The 19194-nt window shown below is 37.0% G+C and overlaps 1 protein-coding gene across 5 annotated transcripts in view; it reads left to right on the forward strand.

Annotated features, from left to right (window-relative positions):
• The window catches only part of LOC121315417 (synphilin-1-like), a 51380-nt gene extending 45874 nt beyond the window's left edge, over nucleotides 1-5506 (forward strand). For 3 of the 5 annotated variants that reach the window (XM_041249479.1, XM_041249489.1, XM_041249520.1), the window contains 3 exons: nucleotides 200-1265; nucleotides 1712-1788; nucleotides 4328-5506. In XM_041249479.1, the coding sequence (XP_041105413.1) occupies nucleotides 200-1265; nucleotides 1712-1788; nucleotides 4328-4409 (1225 nt within the window). In that variant the 3' untranslated portion in view covers nucleotides 4410-5506. Of the gene's footprint in view, nucleotides 1-199; nucleotides 1266-1711; nucleotides 1799-4327 lie in introns of all 5 variants that reach the window. The other 2 variants (XM_041249499.1, XM_041249511.1) reach the window with 2 other exon arrangements.
• The last annotated feature ends 13688 nt before the right edge of the window (nucleotides 5507-19194 follow it).

The following is a 19194-nucleotide window of genomic DNA, read 5'->3' on the forward strand; positions in this document are numbered from 1 at the left end:
GGAAAGTAAAATAATTAAACAGATCTAAATTGGGGTGTACATAGTACGGTATTAGGAAGTTGATACATTATATGGTACTTATTAATCTGCATGTATGCATGCAGGTTGATACTTTTAAATTGAACACAGTATTGATGAGAGTCTGTTTTGTATGTATAATCTTCCTTGCATTTTTAGTGCTCTTTGTTTTTCCTCCTAGTTCACCTTTGTCCCCTGGGACAACCAGGACTCAAGTGCCTTTTTCTCCTGAACATAAGCCAACTGATCCAAGTAACTCAACACTGCAGAAGAGCTGCATTGGTAACACTACCTGCAGGCGACTGTTTAAACAGAAGGAGGAAGACTCTGACAAAATCTTGCGTCAGCTGTTGGGAAAAGAGATTGCAGAGAACGTATGCACCCAAGAAAAACTGTCTCTGGAGTTCCAGGATGGGCAGAAAAAAGGTGCTGGAACTGGAGTGGGGACCACAATTCTGAGAAGGATGCCAGCAGAGAAGAGGGAGCTGAAGCTGGCCAGACTGCGGCTGATCATGCAAAGGTCACTTAGTGAGTCGGACACAGACTCCTATAATGCCGAAGACCAGAAGAACACTCCTGTTAAGAGAGCTGACAAGCGTCGGCCGCAGCCCATTGTTGAAAATGTGGAATGCACCGAAAGCTTAAACTTCATGATCAAAAAACACACATCCGCTGCTGGACGGAAATACGCCTTTGCCACTGGTTCATCAAAATCCGTGGATGAACACAGCCCCTCGCCCACTTCAGAAAGCAGCGACCCAGATTACGAACCGCAGTATCAGACTGGGAGTCTGCCAAGAAGAATATCTGCTGGAGAAACATCTCAGTTTGGCTTGGATGGTGCCAATGGCCAAAAGGTTACCACAAGTCCCAAAAGTGCCCTCAAGTCCCCATCATCAAAAAGGAGGACTTCCCAAAACTTGAAACTCAGAGTGACCTTTGGAGAAGCTGTTGTGCATGTGGAACAAACGGAATGTGACTCGAACAGTGACAAAATCAAAGAGAGTGGGAAAGGAATGTCCAAGACTCCACCTGGCAGCGAAGCTGGAGACCACTGGAAAAGACCATTTGGAACTTTCCGATCCATTATGGAATCCCTGAGTGGAAACCAGAACAATAACAATAACCATTACCAAACCACAGTTATCAAGACATCCACCACCGGTCTACCACAGAATCCCATAGGGAGAAAAGCAGCAGATTCAAAATCAAACCAAATTATTCCCACAAAGTTAAAGAATAAGACAGTGAGTGCAGTATAGAGGCTGACTTTAGAGATGTTTGGCAGCACTTTGTGTGTGTGCCGTGCTGTAGCTTTCTGATGCATTGCTTAATGCTGATTTTCACCTTTTCAGAATTACGAAAACTTTATGAAGCTAGGCACTGCTAACATCATGTCTTGTGCTTGTCGTAGGCGGAAGGATTTTGTAGATATCGTAGATCAGGTTGTACACCAACAAACACCAAATTTGGCAAGAATGTAGTTTTAACCTTTTAAAGTTTAAATCAGGTTTAGCTTTATTAGATAACAAAATAAATGTGTACCACACTGTATTCAGAAATTGACAGATATTTATATTTTGTTGTCACACTTTGCATGGAGTTGCTGGCTTTACTTTTGCATGTATTGAATGTTGGGCAGGAAAAGATGCACGATTTGCTCAAAAAGCATTTACCTTACACTCCTTTTTAGGACCCTTGCAGCTTCAATTCCAATCACCCTACTTGCATGCTGATCACTGATGGCCTTCCTAACACTTACACTGCATGGTATGTTTTGGTATGTTGGAAATTATTAAACAATGATTGAAATGATATATTTTATTCTAAAAGTATGGTTTCATCAACATATCATTGTGCAGAATGAGGCTAAATTTGTGTTTTAGGAAGCACAGCTAGTATTGTAATAATAAAATATGTAAAGTTTGAAAAATGGTAGCTATATCATTGTAATGCCAAAGTAGTATCTAAAAAAAAAAAAAAAAAAAAAACACCCTCTATCTGTCTATCTGTCTGTATCTATACATTAGGGATGGCATAGGGTACTCTGGTATCCGGGTTACCCAGTTCTCATGATACTACTCGAATACTTTTTCAGGATTTGATTCCTCATCAAATCCCCTTTTGCTAAAATCGAAAATCTCAGGTTTCCTTGCGACCAGTTGAATCGGAGCCACTCGATTTGACCGGCTAGACCAGTGGTTTTCAACCTGTGGTACACATACCTTTACTGGTATGTAACAGGCTTGCCACTGGTACGCACAAGAGTTCTTTATGACGATATGATTCCTCAAAACAGAAATGCTCTGTCAATCGCACCATCGTGTATCAATCTGTTTGTACCACTGAAACACAGAGAAATGAGAAATTATAATGCAGAGCTCCAGAATGTGATTAAAATTGTTAAAAATGCAAGAACAAAACATTAAAAAAAAACAAAACAAAACAGGGGTTAGGCACAGAAAAGATGCATCTCCCTTTTAAAAGCAAGTGTCAATATTTACGAATGCGAGATGATTTTGGTCTGACTTTGTGTAATTAATATATATATATATATACACACACACACACACACACACACACACACACACACACACACACACACAATAAAAGTAGAGTCTCTACAGCAATGCAAGTGTTCAACTTTCTTTCAGCCAAACTGTTTAAATGGCTTGCCAAACGAAATTCATCATTTTGCTTCAAATAGGTTTAAATATTTGACTCCTGCTCATTTATATTCTTCATCAAAATCTCTGTTGATTAAAAAAAAAAAAAAAAAAAAAAAAAAAAGGACATAGTTATAAAACAAACAACGCGTTTCGACACAAACGTGTCTTCATCAGGTATAGTAACACCAGCAGAATACATGAACCCCGGTTTCTTGCAACAGTTGTGATGGTGACCAGATGTGCGAGTACTGTTGTGTAAGCAAAGTAGATTAAAATGAACAGTTGTTTCGGAAATGTAGAACAAGAACAGCAACAAATAAAAACACATTTAAGGTTTATGTCTTGCACATGTGCCAGTAACAAAATGCCCTGAAAACTTAACATAATTAATGAAGGGCTGTAATGCAGCAAAAAGAGCAAGAATTAAATAAACAAGGATGTGAAAAGGTTACCGTGCCAAGCTGAAAAGTTGTCTTTGTGAACTCCAATAAACCAATGTTAACTTTTAGAGTGCCTAAATAAAGTTTTGAGTCAACACAAATAGATTTTTTCATCTCTTGTTGCATCCCACTAGATTTAGTTACATTGTTTACCGTTAGGAGTTTAAGTGGTTTAATTGAACAAGATTCCGTGGTTAATATAATATCTCTTCAACCAAAGAATCAGCCACAGTAATTACCATTATGTAAAACAGTATGTAGCATAAGCCTTGTACTAAAGCAGGGCCAGCTGTTGAACAAAGTTTATTTCTGAAACTGACCATTTAATAAATGGAAGCAAAACGCACAGAAATGCATGTGGTCAGCTGGCTTGAATTATCTTCCCTGTTCCCACCATGACATACAATGACCTTCAAACTTGATTATTTCGACCTACAGCCACAAACACGTGTGCATTAGTTCGTAGTGCTTTTAGAGGCAAAAACGGTTTAATTAACCCTTTCCAGGAATCTGGTAACCCGGTCCTAGAAGGTCTATATATATATATATATATATATATATATATATATATATATATATATATATATATATATATATATATATATATATATATATATATATATATGTGGGACACACAACACACATCTGACTAAAATACAGAATAGAATAACGTCCTCTTTATTATGCACATAGTGAAGCAAAAATGTAACTTTCCATGATTTAACCATGCATAAAGCACCATGTAATCAACGCTGTATTTTTTTAACAATCAATGGTTCTGTTGTACTGTGGTATTTATTCATCTACAATTGTAGTTCGCCAAAAGTTACCATTTCCCTTAGTACAGAACCATTGTGTTGCTGTTGCAGTGCCACTGTATTGACATTATAAATCATCTGGTAACAGATGTTTATATGCAATTTTTTTCGTGGTATTAGTCCAAATTGTTGATGTCACTAATTAAGGTTCTGCTTCCTGGTTCCTAATCACTTAATTTGCAGCAGTTAAAACTTGCTCTCGTAGTCTAGCAGACCATGTTCCCTACAATACAGGTACCAGGGTGCAGGAGTTTAGTTATTTACAGAGCATTAAATTGTGGACCAGTGATTGTGTTCTGTTTTCACTTTGATTCTTATTGTACATGTTGGCTGTATGTTTTTTCAGTAGGTAAATGTGTTTATTTTTTTATGTTTTTCACAGCACTGATGACCTCAACAACTCTTTGGAGAAAATGACTGTAAGAAACCTAGAAGACTCAGAGTTACAGGAACTCTTCCTTTAAGGGCAGCATTGCGTCCACATGAGCTTCCTTCACTGTGTTGGTGCAAGCGACGTGAATGTTTTCCTCTGGTTCATTTTCAACAAGCCTACATTGCAGAGAGAATGCAGAATCCAGAATGTTATAAACATTTACTCTCCCATAAAAACTCTTGTAATGCTGAGCCAACAGGTCCTATATTGTTTAGGGGAATTGGAGCGCTCATATTTTCTTTTTCACAGTTCACTGAACTTCTATAATACAGCTATTTATAAATCTATGCACTTTCAGAAGCAGTTAGACATGCCACGTATTTAGTCTATTTTCAACAAAACCCAAAGGAGGTATGGATATTTTCATTATTTTCTGATACATCAGAGTGGTTTAATCATTTTAACAGATTTTATTAGCATTATTTTAGAAATAAAATGCATGCCTTTTTTTAATGAAGACGAACTACAGATAACTAGCAGTTGAATATTTCACATGGTAGTTACTGTATGAAGTACACAATTATGAATGAGGGGTTCTAATCCTTTAATTACTGTGGTAACCTGTTTTTTCCCCCCTGTAAACTTGTTTAATTCATGTGTGGAATATATTTGTATTTGTTTTCTGGTCTGTTCATTCAGGACTATTTGTTATATTGTTAATGTTGGAGTGCAAGGTGATTTTTACCTTGTCTGTGTATGGATACAGGTAAATGCTATCTTAGTACTTTAGTAATGATTGGAATCTGAGCCTATGGAAATGTATATACCACATACCATGTTTAAAATATGTTCTGTTAAGTCCAGCAGTGTTAACTACAGATCTCTACTGTTTGTAGAGAATGTTTACATGTTTTTCTGTTGGTATTAGATTTCTGTTTTAACAACTGCAGTATTTTACAAATGGGCGGCACTATTTGATACCTTTTTAACCCACATTACTTTTGCATTTGTATTTTGTACTGTGTGTAAGATAATCCATATAGTTGCTATTATGCAATAGCAGTTTGAATAAAGTGTCTAAAACATCTGTTTCATATACATTTTTGGACAGTAAATTAAATGAGATTTCTTAATATAAACAATAAAGTACTTTGATGCAGCTGTAGAACAGATACAAGAATACTCCAATAAATGTGTTACTAGTTTTATACTATTGTAATGGTTTCATTCCTTTAAGATTCAATTTAATTTATTTATTTATTTTTTTAAGTGGACCCAAAATGTCTTAGTAATATAATACTGCAGATAATTATCTTGATTTGCTGCATACATAGCAGTACCCCACTCATTTTAAGATAACATAATTTCATTCATTTAAATTAGTAAAAAAAACTACCAACTCACGAAGTTTAAACATTCATTTTTTCTGTATAAAAATGTTTAGGCTTTAAAACAAAGACATGTCTTAGTGAACTATTGCAAGAAAAATAACACCAGGGACAATACAAAACAATGACGTGGCCGTGGGCTTTAAAACCGTGAGGCAATACAAATAAAAGCTGCTACGCTTGCTCTTTTTAACCCTTTTAAGATACAAAAGGAATTGAGTGGTTGTTCAAATGGTTTCTTCTTAAAATATATTTGAGTGGGAATCAGGTGTATCAGATGGAGACTGTCCAACCAATAAGCCTGACTTCTTTATATGTAAACTTACGGAAACTATAATAAGACCCAAAATGGAAAATTACCTATACGGTGACAGTCACTATGATTTTAGGAAAGGGAGAATGTGTCTAATTAACCTGCTTGATTTTTTTGAAGATGCAACATGGATAATTGCAAAGCATATCACATGGTTTATTTAGATTTCCAGAAAGCTTATGACAAAGTCCCACATAAGAGATTAATTCTCAAACTGAATGCAGTAGAGATTCAAGGAAATGCATGTACATGGATTAGGGAGTGGTTAACATGTAGGGAAGTAATGTTAAAACTGTACAATGCACTAACTATTAAGACCTCATCTTGAATACTGTGTTCAGTTCTGGTCACCTCGCTACAAAATGGATATTGCTGTTCTAGAAAGAGTGCAAAGAAGAGCTACCAGAATTATTCCTGTTTTAAAAGGCATGTCATATGCAGACAGGCTAAAAGAATTGAATCTATTCAGTCTTGAACAACAAAGACTACTCGGCAACCTGATTCAAGCATTCAAAATTCTAAAAGGTATTGACAATGTTGAACCAAGGGACTTTTTCAACCTGAAAAAAGAAACAAGGACCAGCAGTCACAAACAGAGATTAGACAAAGGGGCATTCAGAACAGAAAATAGGAGGCACTTTTTTTTTACACAGAGAATTATGAGGGTCTGGAATCAACTCCCCAGTAATGTTGTTGAAGCTGACACCCTGGGATCCTTCAAGAAGCTGCTTGATGAGATTCTGGAATCAATAAGCTACTAACAACCAAACAGGAAAGATGGGCCAAATGGCCTCCTCTCATTTGTACACTTTCTAATGTTCTTATGTTTGAATGACCAAATCCAACCTGTCAGTAGATTTTATTGCAAAAATAAAAAAGTTAGTATTTTATTGCAAAAATTAGAAAGTTTTTTTATACAGGAGACACCTCCAGATATTTGTTAAGACACTTTACCTTACATTCCTCAGTAAGAGTGAGGGTTTACCCATTCCCACATAGGTTTCAGTTTTGGGTACAGAGACTTCAGATCTTTCATGCAGGAAGGTGGTGACATTTTAGCACTGTCTGTATTCAACATCATCGAGAGGGTATTCTGAAAATGAACAAATGTACCACTCGCAAATTAGTAATATTATGCCACTATGGAAATGTAATTTTTAATTGAAAATCTATTATAGCCACAAACATGAAATAATAAAGGAACACAGATTTCCAAAAACTACTGTTAACTAAACATTTTTCTGTTACCATTAAACTGTTTATTTAAAAAATAAAATAATAATTATCACCTGCTAAAAGTAAAATAGACAGTAATGCATACATCTGGTGTTAAAATGTCATTTTGTATTGAGCTCATTTTAAAATGTGACTGACCTGAGTGTCTGAACCTTTGGACGGATAGAGAGGAACCCACACAGCTGACTTATGATCTCTGTAAACTTGGGTGTTGAGATAAATGGCAGATGAAAACACTGAGATCAGCTAATCTTGAAGATAGATTATTTTACCAACAGGGAGGTGAAATATAATAGATATAAAGCTTGATAAAAATATATATATATATATATATATATATATATATATATATATATATATATATATATATATATACACATACATATACATACCGCTTTTTTAAAATTATATTGTTAGATTAGATGGGAATGAAAAGTGGCACCAGGTACTAACGGGGCAAACTGCTACTGTACCTGGTTCTGAGTATATTACATTCCAACAACATAAATGTAGGAATCTACAGTATTTTAAACAGCTTCATTATACTGCCACTATAAAGCTTATAAACATGCACTAATCTTCACTATTTTTTTTTCTATTTAGCAAAATTAATAAGGGAGTTACTTTTTCACATTATACTATTGGTTTTATAAATATTAATATTTATCAATCTGTTACAAATATACATAATGTTCACTGTTTTAAGTTAATGATATTACAATGTCCCTGTATTGCAGTTCAGTGACTGCGTCAATATTCAAAGCGGTGGGTTGGATTTTACAAATATGGAGAAACCTCCCAACATATATCTTATCTGATGGTTGTTGGTTGGCACCCTCTGCTGGACTAAACAAGATTGTACTGGAAATATGCTGATGTACAGAAAGACTGACATTTAGATTAATGATTTGAATTTATTACAATAAATATGTATTGTACACAGAAATATATAAAGGAATTTTTTTACTTAAGTATTTCATAAAAATATAATTACAGTATGTGAATTATTGTAAATAAATACAAGTTTAAGGAGTAAGTAGGTTCCAAAAAATAGAGCGTTACACATCCCCACGTGTTGCTACAACTGAAGTATATGTAATTTGTATCTTGTTAACATCCTGACAACTTTTTTAAACACTTATAACTTTGAAAATGTGTTTCTAAACTCTATTCAAAATGGCCGCTCTATTGCACTGATAGCACCGTGTAACAATTTTTTAATTTTTTTTGGTTCCTGGGTAGTAAGTGTTATTTCCTAATTGCTTATGCCTCAAAAGTATAGAAAATGGCTATTATTCCCCACAAACTTTGCTTTTGTGACCAGGACAGTGATATTTTGAAGTTTACCTATTTTCCAGAACATTCCAGATAGATTCAGTGCTGAGTAAACTTGGAGTAACTTCTAGAACTTTCTAGAACTTTCCAGTAATATAAATAGCAGTATAAATACAGGGCCTTAAGCCCACCAGTTCAGTTTAGTTCCAGCTGCCTAAGTGGATACATATCTGCATTTTTATGAGATGGCATCAAGAGGCTGCAATGGTGGCATTCCTGATGGGTCTCCAAGGCGGTTATACCAAGTTTCCCTGCTATCTTTGCCTTTGGAACAGCAGGGACACCAAGGTGCACTACCACAGGCGGGACTGACCACAGCGGACCGAGTTCTCTGTGGGGAGGAATAACGTCAAGTGGGAGCCACTGGTGCACCCCCGGAAGGTGCTGATGCCACCACTGCACATCAAATTGGGCCTTATGAAACAATTTATCAGAGCTCTAGATAAGGAGTCGGCAGCCTTCAAGTACCTTCAAGACTTCTTCCCTAAGCTGTCTGAGGCAAAGGTCAAAGCCGGTGTCTTCGTCAGACCACAGATAAAGAAGATGCTGGAGTGCAATGAATTCCCCAAGAAGCTCACTAGTAAGGAGAAAGCGGCTTGGAACAGCTTTGTCGCTGTGGTTCGGGGCTTCCTGGGCAATCACAAGGCCGAAAACTATGTGGAGCTGGTTGAGACTCTGGTGAAGAACTATGGCACAATGAGCTGTAGGATGTCCCTCAAAGTCCATATCCTTGATGTTCATCTTGATAAATTCAAGGAGAACATGGGAGCATATTCGTAGGATCAAGGCGAGCGCTTCCACCAGGATATACTGGACTTTGAACGCCGCTACCAAGTACAGTATAATGAGAACATGATGGGAGACTACATTTGGGGGCTGATTCGTGAAAGTGATTTACAGTATAATCGTAAATCTCGAAAAACTACTCACTTCTAGTGTAGTCATTACTTCTTTAGACTACTTCTTTGTAGTCATTTTTGTATTACTTTAGTATAAATATATGTTAATTTGGATTCATATGTTGTTTCTTTCTAACTTTATGTGAACGAAAAGACACAAATTCGCCCGTTTTCTCATTAGAAATAGGTAAATTTCAAAATATCACTGTCCTGGTCACAAAAGCAAAGTTTGTGGGGAATAATAGCCATTTTCTATACTTTTGAGACATAAGCAATTAAGAAATAACACTTACTACCCAGGAACAAAAATTGTGTTACATAGTGTAGTCTAAGGATTATGTGCCCACATTGTCGAACAGGCAACACAGCAGTAACGATCCATCATGTGGTACAAATGAAAAGCCAGAGCATTTGTTATGTTTTTTTTGTTTTGTTTTTCCTGCAGTGAGAGCGGACATTTTGAAAAGGGCTTTGGAACAGACTTTAACGTTCTAAGTGTAAAAAGTTGAAGTTGTCAGTTGTTAACAATGGAAAGAAAAAAAACAGGTACGTTATTTAAACAGTTGTAGCAACACAGAGGTACGTATACAACTATATTTTTTGGAATCCCGCTACTTACTCTTTAAATTGGGAGTGATGAACAGCTGTTGAGTTTTAGAGAAGGACTCTGTGACTGGCGTAGAATGAAGCTAACCTGTGGCAGGCCCAGTACCTCCAGTATGAATGAGAACTAGGTTGTTATTTTCATCTGTCCCAGGATTGAGGTTATACCTTTGCCAAACTATTCATGTTGGGCATGATTACACCCACCCTTGCTTTCTTATATGAAGTTATGACACCTACAGTATTGTGCCAATATGTGAGCAATTATATAGGTCTAATAATAAATCTGTTAAAACAAAAATCCTCGCCAGCGTCAGACACATAATAAACACAATTCACCAAGCCAAAGGGGGTCTAATTGACATTTTTCATCTATCGGGTCTCTGTAATCTAGCAACCGTAACCACACATGACACTATAAATGTTACTGCTAAGTTAAAAAAAAAAAAAGTCGGTCTGCCACTCAAACAAACATTTCATAAATGAACAATCTTTAATATTCAGCAAACCGTGAACTGGTAACACCCTATTGCAACAGCCTCATCTGGTTTAGATACTGCAACTGAAAATAATACAGGATTTCCATTACATGAGAGTAGATGTTGAACTTCATGCTGATTTGAACTCAGCTCTCGCCAAGATAAGCACCAACTAAGACGTAGCTTTGCAGTAAACTAATGTGATCCATCTTCATCCATTTGAGCTGCTGCTTCAGATAAGTTCTTCACTGTGCGACGCTACTCTTGGCCACTGAACCAGACTTCTCTGAGAAACCAGGTTGTAGAGTGTGCCTGTGGCAGAGCACAGCTCTGCTCTTTAGAAATTGGCAGGGATGGGGTTAAATTCCCCTACCTGCCTGGGTTCATTGTGTTCAGGTGGCTGGGGTTGATTAGATGATTAGTTTAATTAACGATCAATCAGCGCCCAGCCACCTGACATAAAAGGAGGCCTCTGCTTCTCATTTAGGAGGAGGGAGCTGAGGAAGCAGGTTGGTGTTTGATTTTTGAATGTTTTGACTCCAGTGAAGGAAATTACTGTATTTTTGCTTTATTTGTGTTTAAATTGCTTTGTTTTGGCCCTTGTGCCCTTTCATTTTTGTGTTTATAATAAAATAGTTATTTTTTTGAACTCCAGACTGTCTCTGGGCCTCTATCCACTCACCAGCCTGCCACAGTGCCACAAATCCTCGACAACCCACCTCCACTGGCTAAACTCGGACTCTCCATCCTCGCTCTTTTGCTTCAGCAGCTAGTTGAGCATACTGAAGTTTCTTCCTCTCATACACTTCATCCACAGCATCTTCCCATGCTCTGTTCTATTGTCCATAGGTCTTGCCAGCCAATCTTGCGTTGTTCCACACTCTATCTCATCCATTCTCCCTGCTTGGCCTGGAAATGGCCTTTACACACCTGATCCTCTTCTTCTGGTTTTGCACCTCATTGACTACCAGCTTCCTCCGTTGAAATGGGGTTGCCTTATGCCATGCTGAACTGAGACCAAAACCTCCTTTTCCATGCTGAACTTGCCCCATAATATCTCAGATTCGAAGGGCATCCTTAGCATCTTCTACAGCTTTCTTTGCTGTCCATTTTCTTCCAGTTTTCAACACAGGTGCTGCCTCCCTTACGCATTTGTCACGTGAATCTACTAAAGTAATTTCCAGTTGGACTTTGGCGCACTTAAATTCCTCGATTAGAGCAGAGATTGGTAGCAGTATTCCTTTACCATAAAGTCCCACTCTGCTGAGGCAGCATGGAACTGCCAACCATTTCTTGATTTATGAACTGATTAAAGCTTCCAGCTTCTTGACTGTTGTCAAGGAAACCTCATACACAGTAAGTGACCACAGCAGTCTTGGCAGTAGACCAAACTGAAAGCATCAGAGTTTCAGTTTGCCTGGTAAAGTGCTACTGTCTATGCTCTTCAACCCTTCCACTGTTTGTTGTCTAAATTCTCCCACACAAACTGTGTTCTTTAGATCCCTGTCGTACCATCTCCCTAGACTTTTCACTGGCTTCTTGCACAGTGTTGGTATTGCCTCACCATTAATATAGAACAATGCTATTGGTTAATTCAATGCTATTGGTTAATTTGCCCAATAATCGATTAGTGCAGGCTATTGTTGTAGTCATTGTTGTCATGTCATTCATGTATGCTCGAATTGGTGGTAGTCGCATTGCAGAAGCCAAGCGCTCTCCTCCCACTACCCATTTTGATACCATAATAATTACTTCCATTGCCATGGTAAAAGTCAGTGGAGAAATGATACGTCCTGCCATTATTCCAACTTTTAGGCATTGCCATGTAATTCTGAAGTTGAAAAACTAAATTGCAAATCTCCAAAGTAGGCTTTCACTAAATTTGTTATTGTCATCGGTACGCTGAAAAAGTCAAACGCTGCCCAAAGAAGTTCATGTGGCACTGAACGATATGCATTAGCCAAATCCAGGAATGTCACATGGAGCTCCTTCCCCTCCTTTTTTGCTGATTGAATTTGTTGCCAGATTATGCTGATGTGTTCTAAGCATCCTGGGAAACCTGGAATGCCTGCTTTTTGTACTGAAGTGTCAATGAAGCAGTTCTTTAATAGGTAGGTTGACAATCTCTGAGTGAATAATGCTGAAGAAAATCTTGCCTTCCACGTTTAATGGGGAAATAGGACAAAACTGACCAATGCTTGTAGAATGCTTTTCTTTTGGTATAAAGACACCATCTGCTCGGCGCCATGCTCTTGGTACAACCTGTTTAAACAAATGACATAAAAACATGATACTTTTTCAACATTTATTTATCCCCAAATGAGCCAACATTTAATATCCATGTGTGAAAAAGTACGTGAACCTTTAGATTCAGTAACTGGTGGCACCCCCTTGATCAGCAATGACTTCAGCTAAGCGTTTCCTGTAACTGTTGGTCAGTCTCTCACATTGGTTTTGAGGAATTTTGGCCCATTGTTCCTTACAGAACTGTTTCAACTTGATGACATTTGAGGGCTTCCTTGCATGGACAGCTCACTTCAGGTCCTGCCACAACATATCGATGGGGTTTAGGTCCGGACTTTGACTAGGCTTCTTCTTCTTCTCCAGCCATTATTTTGTAGATCTGCTTGTATGTTTAGAATCATTGTCTTGCTGCATGACCCACTTTTGGTTCAGCTTCAGCTCACGGATGGAGGACCTGACATTTTCCTGTAGAAGCTTCTGATACATTGCAGAATTCATGGTTGTGTCAATGATGGCAAGCCGTCCAGGTCCTGAGGCAGTAAAGCAGCCCCAAACCATCAATGCTTGACAGTTGGAATAAGGTTCTTCTGTTTGAATGCAGTGTTTGGTTTTTGCCAAACATAACGTTTCTCATTGAGACCAAAAAGTTCTACCTTTGACTCGTCTGTCCAGAGAACATTGTTACAGAAGTCTTGTGGATCATCTATGTGGTCTTTGGCGAACTTCAGAAGAGCAGCAATGTTCTTTTTAGAGAGCAGTGGTTTCCTCCTGGTTATCCTTCCGTGAACACCGTTCTTGTTCAGTCTTTTTCTGATAGTTGAGTCATGAACACTCACATTAGTCAAGGCGAAAGCAGCCTGCAGATCCTTGGATGTTACTCTGGCGTTCTTTCTGACTTCGTTGACGATTTTCCAGTTTGTTCTTGGAGAGATTTTGGCAGGAAGACCGCTCCTGGGTAGAGTGACTGCGGAACTTTCTTCATATGTAGACTATCTGTCTGACAGTGGACTGGTGGAGCTCCAAATCCTTAGCAATGGTTTTGTAACCCTTTCTAGACTGAGGAGCATCAATAACTGTTTTTCTGATGTCCTCAGGGATTTCTTTTGATCGTGGCATGAGGCGTTTCCACACACCTGTATGGTGAAGACCAAACTCACAAAGTTTCTGATCCTTATATAAAGTGGGGCCTCCCAAACTCACCCCTGAAGATCTATGTAATTATTTAAACACCTGATTCTAATTATCCACTTAATTGAGCTGATAAAACCAAGGGTTCACTTACTTTTTCACATACACTGAATCGTAATTACTCATTGTTTGTCTAAATCATACATCATTTTGTTTCAAAAGACATAGAATATAAACCCTACTGGATATTAAAGAAAAGGTTTTGATTCAAGAAGGCTATCATGGTAAAACTATGGAACTTCCATAATTTTCATTGAGGTTCACAAACTTTCTCGGCCCTGTATATATATTAGACAATTCTCTAAAGATAAATATAGTCTATAATTCAATATCTTTTTTTTTTTTTTGTCCTGGATTTTACTGCATGTTGTGAAATTAAATCATATGGCACAGCACAGTACCAAAACTGATCATTCTGTTATAATAATTAACCAGGGATGCAGAAGCAAACATGCAATAATGCTAATCAAAAATATCTTTATAAGCTTATGAACAGTAGACAGTATAGTAAACTCATGGTTATGTTAGTCACTGACTACCTCATACTGTGTTACAGTACATTGAAGAAAATCAGGTGCCTTGGAAACAAGGCTATAAATCAAAGCAAGCACTGGAGAGCAGCCAGCACAGTGCTGGATGTGTTCTATCAGAAGCGGGACAGCTGTGTTTTCACCACATTGTTTGGAAGCAGTATAATAATAAGCACATAGATTTAAAAAAAAAGAAGTTCATTAGTAAAGATTCATTTATTACAGTATTTAGTTAGTAGAGCACATATCATTGTGTACTAAATTATGTATAGGAAAATATTGAAAAGATAACTAGAGAGCAGATTGAGCGTGAACGTGAGGAGATACGTCTTCCTAGTGAATAGGATCTGATAGGACTGCTGTCTCTAATTACTCTAGATGCACCTTGTAGTTATGCTGTAGTATTTAGTATGTTTTATTGCAGGATCCCCAATGGAAGTGAATGGCAGTTATCCACAGTGTACACTATGCCCCCCCCCCCCCCCCCCCCCTTTCCCATCCCATTTACTCTATTGTACATATACCATATGCATAAAACAGTGTATCATATAATAAATAATAAACTTTATATAGGGCATTTAATAGTGGACCACCATCACAAAGTGCTTTACAAGATACAAGACTAGGGTGTGTGAACTATGCATCGGTTACAGAGTCACTTACAACAATGTCTCACCCAAAAGACCACGCAAGGAGGTTAAGTGACTTGCTCGGGTTCACACAATCCCTAGCTGGGATTTAAACCAGGGACCTCCTGGTTACAAGCCAGTTTCTTTAACCACTGGACCACACAGCCTCCTATATCTATTACACAATTATACACATTTGTTTTTTTTCAGGAAAAGAAGGAAACTGGAAAAGGCATTAAATAAACCTGAAGCTCAGCTCCAACCCAGAAAGGTAGGCTACTGTTGTGCTTTAAAATGTCTGAACCCTCTGAAGTACTTGAAGTAGTTGTTGCTTGACAGAGTGGGTTGGTTATCTATCCTTTGAAGCTATGAGTGATTGTCAGAAATCCATATACTTAGACAAGGCTGCACAATAAAAACAACAGCAACAGCAGAGACATTCTTCTTTTGGGTCTGCCCACCGATTTTGGAATGCATGAACTGATTCTGTTGTGAGAATCTCCAGACCAGATAAATGTGAGTGCAACATAACAAGCTTAGGTTCTTACAGTGTATCTTACAGTGTTTGTATAAGTACGAGGTTTATTACATTAAAACCAGTTAATTGAATTGTTTTCTGTTTCAGAATTGGAAAAGAAGGAACGCAACATTAAGGAATTATTAAAACACAGTGAAATTAAAAAACCCTGCAGTGCCTTCAGTTCAAATCTCAAGCAGAAGACTTTAAATCCCAAATTGTCTGGTAAGCATTCAGACTGTTTATTATGTGCTGGAGAAGCACTTTGTAGATTATGTTTGGTGTCAGCTTTCCTTTTAAAAAAATGCAGGATTTTGTCTGTGGTGTGAATGTGAGCAGCCCATCTCATCAAGGGAGACTTGAATTCTGAAATAGTGGTTCATCAACTGTGATAATCTGAAAAGCCCTGTAGCACCACATATGAAACTGACAGCTACTCTAGGCTTCCAGTATGATCAGTTTGTAACACCTGCTGGTAGATACTGTATTATTCAGTAGAGAATAAGAAAGTAGTAATGCTCAAGAGCCATTGTCAAGAATGAACAAACCTTCACAAAGCAATTTTACAAAGCAAATATTGTTTAATTGTGAATTAGCTGAATTTTATAAAAGAGAATAACCCTGTAAGCACATGAAATTACCTATTAAAGAAAGGAGAGAAACACTCAATTTATTTACTGTATTTCAGACCTTATGATATCTTTTTTGATACAAGTCATTTATATATTCTGTTGAACGAATATGAACATGGTTATTTTTGCCACCAAATACATTTCAAGTAGTGTTCAAATTATTGCAATATTTTTCCCTGGTACTACATTTTACTCAGTCAATATACTGGTATATATTACATTCTCAGACAGTTTACAATGTATATTCATAAACCTCCCCAATTGTAAATTGGATTATTAGGGATGGAAACACTAAATGTTCATTTTGCATGATAACTTTGGTTGCTAAACTTATTATTTACATTAAAAAACAAGTATGACTGTTGTCAGAATTATATTCCTATAATATTCAAAAGATTATACTATTCTCTCATCCAACCAGTCTGGTAGTTAGTAAATAAAAAAATACACATTTTCAACACAGCCTTCTTACAGCTCCGGGTGCTGAGGTACATATATCCAACTTTTAAACCAAATGCTGTGCAAAGATTTTAATATAAATGTGCCCGATTGAGGAGACTGGTGCATTTTAAAGTTCCTAATCTGTAGTCACTGCAAAAAATGTGTCTAAACTTAATGTGCTTTGAGACATTTTGTTGCTTCACACAAGTTTTTGGTGTTTCACACTAATACGTAGTCATACAGTTGTCTTGTAGTGCAGTGGCTTGTCAGGAAGGACCTTTTACCCAATCCAGTTGACTGGGTGCACCCTCCATGATTACCTGCATATTTGAGAAGAATTAATTTGCAGTGCCGCTATTCCACCTGAAGCTGACTCAACCAAAGTCAAAGCCGATGTTGTGTTATGGTATATGTGTGTTAAAGAGCAGGTGGCTTCAAATTCAAGTTGTATTTCCCTTTTCATGAAGTTTGCAATCATTATAATTGGTTCTTATTGCAGTTACTCATGTTTAATTTGAGCTGAGTTCAGGAGCAGCCCTCGAGTTTGAGCTGCCAGATTCCTTTTCACTGCAGACACAGGATCAGGAACTGTATCGCTGTAAAAGCCAGCTCCACTTGGTGAACATCTGCTGTGAAGCAACTAGAGCTGAAGAGCTGGTCCTGAGCTCAGGTCAAAGCACTCTGAACACAGACTGTATCAAAGAAATCATGGAGTAATTGCAATCAGAACCATAAAGAATAAATGCAAAGAGCAGAAAAGGTAAGCACACCGTGTCTTAAATGCTTTGACATACATTCATGTCATTACTCAGAAGGAGCTGGAGAGCCTTCAGCAGGATGTGGAAGTTCAGAAGTTTCTTCTGGACCATCAGAGAAGACAGCACTTATCCCAGCTTGAGGACATGAGAAAGCAACTTGAACACGCCCTTCAGGAAAAGGAGCAGCTAAAACTCCATTCCTCCCAACAGGCAGAGGTGTGTAAATACAATAAAGGAAAGTCTGAATCAAAGGCAAATGCAAATTGCTTCAGAATATGGGTCCATAAGTGTCAAATTAAATACTATATATCTATTCTACTTTTTATGTATGCTGTCAGAAGGATGAGTTCATTATAGATGAGTTGTTATAAATTCGGCAGAAACAAACTTATATTAAAAGACACACACTTACATCTTGGTATTTGTGCAGTAATATATCTGTTTTGAATACAATAAAATAATGTACACCTTAGGTAAATATATAAAGTTGTATAGTAGGAAAATTCATTAAAGGAAAACTATTTCAGTTACTAACAAATATGTATATTTTTATGGAGAGATACACAGGATGTAATGATACGTTTTACTGAATCAAGATTCTTCTTACATTCTGAGACGGTATTACTTCTTTTTTTTTTTTTTTTTTTTTTTTTTTTTTACAGTCTTTTTTAACCTGATGCAATATCTCAATAAACCACAAGGGGGTAATATTGTATTTTATGAAAATCATGATCACACAATTATACCTTACCTTTTACTAAATCACTGTTTACTTAAGTTTAAAAAATATCTATAAAATAAACAATTTACAGTGTCACATTTAACTGTTTAGTGTTTTATTTTGCACATACATCACTTTACTGTTTCCTCTCAGCTTATTAGCTGGAATTAGTTGTACAATTTCAAAGCTATTACTTTTGTGTTTTTGTGTGTGGATTCTATCAAAAAAATATGAAAGGTAAATTGCTTCACATTTTTAGGAACTGGGAACTTTTTCACCATGTATTATTTATTATTAATAATAATTTATTTTCCATTCTTGTATTGTAGGAGGGCCCCAGATCTTCAAGAGTTCTCCCAGAAGTGAAATGCATCATAAACTACGGTATTACAACATTTTGTCCCAGAACCTTTGATACTCATTTAGATCTTGATTTACAAAAATCTCCAGTTACAGGACACACAGATGTACTGAAAAAGTACATTGAGGATATGGACACACCAAATAATCACACAGTTAATGCAGAAATGCAGAAATGCACTGTATTAACACTTTGTTCTTCTTATTTGTATAGATTCTGTTGCATATACTGCTCTGCTTAGCATGTATATTGATTTTGATTTAATCACAGAATTTAGCATCAAAACACTTTATCTGCATATAGGGACAGCCTCTTGTTCAGCTACTTTTCCTACACGCTCAAGATTGATTTACAGAGGCAGAATGCATTTAGTAGTGTCCTCAAGCTGGTTTCACAGCCCACGATTAGTGCAAGATTAGTGCTAATCAGGCTCTGTAAAACCAGCTGATTGTATGGGTGTCTTTTTATTTTTATTTTTATATATAAATCTTTTTTACTGTTGGCGATTTACATTTTTTATAGACCCATTAATGAAATGTTAAGCCTGTTTATTGCAAATGAGCATGGAATGTTACAAAGGAATAATGAGTCATCAAATCCTG

The sequence above is a fragment of the Polyodon spathula genome, chromosome 1 (genome assembly GCF_017654505.1).
Source record: "Polyodon spathula isolate WHYD16114869_AA chromosome 1, ASM1765450v1, whole genome shotgun sequence".
NCBI classification, from domain to species: Eukaryota; Metazoa; Chordata; class Actinopteri; order Acipenseriformes; family Polyodontidae; genus Polyodon; species Polyodon spathula.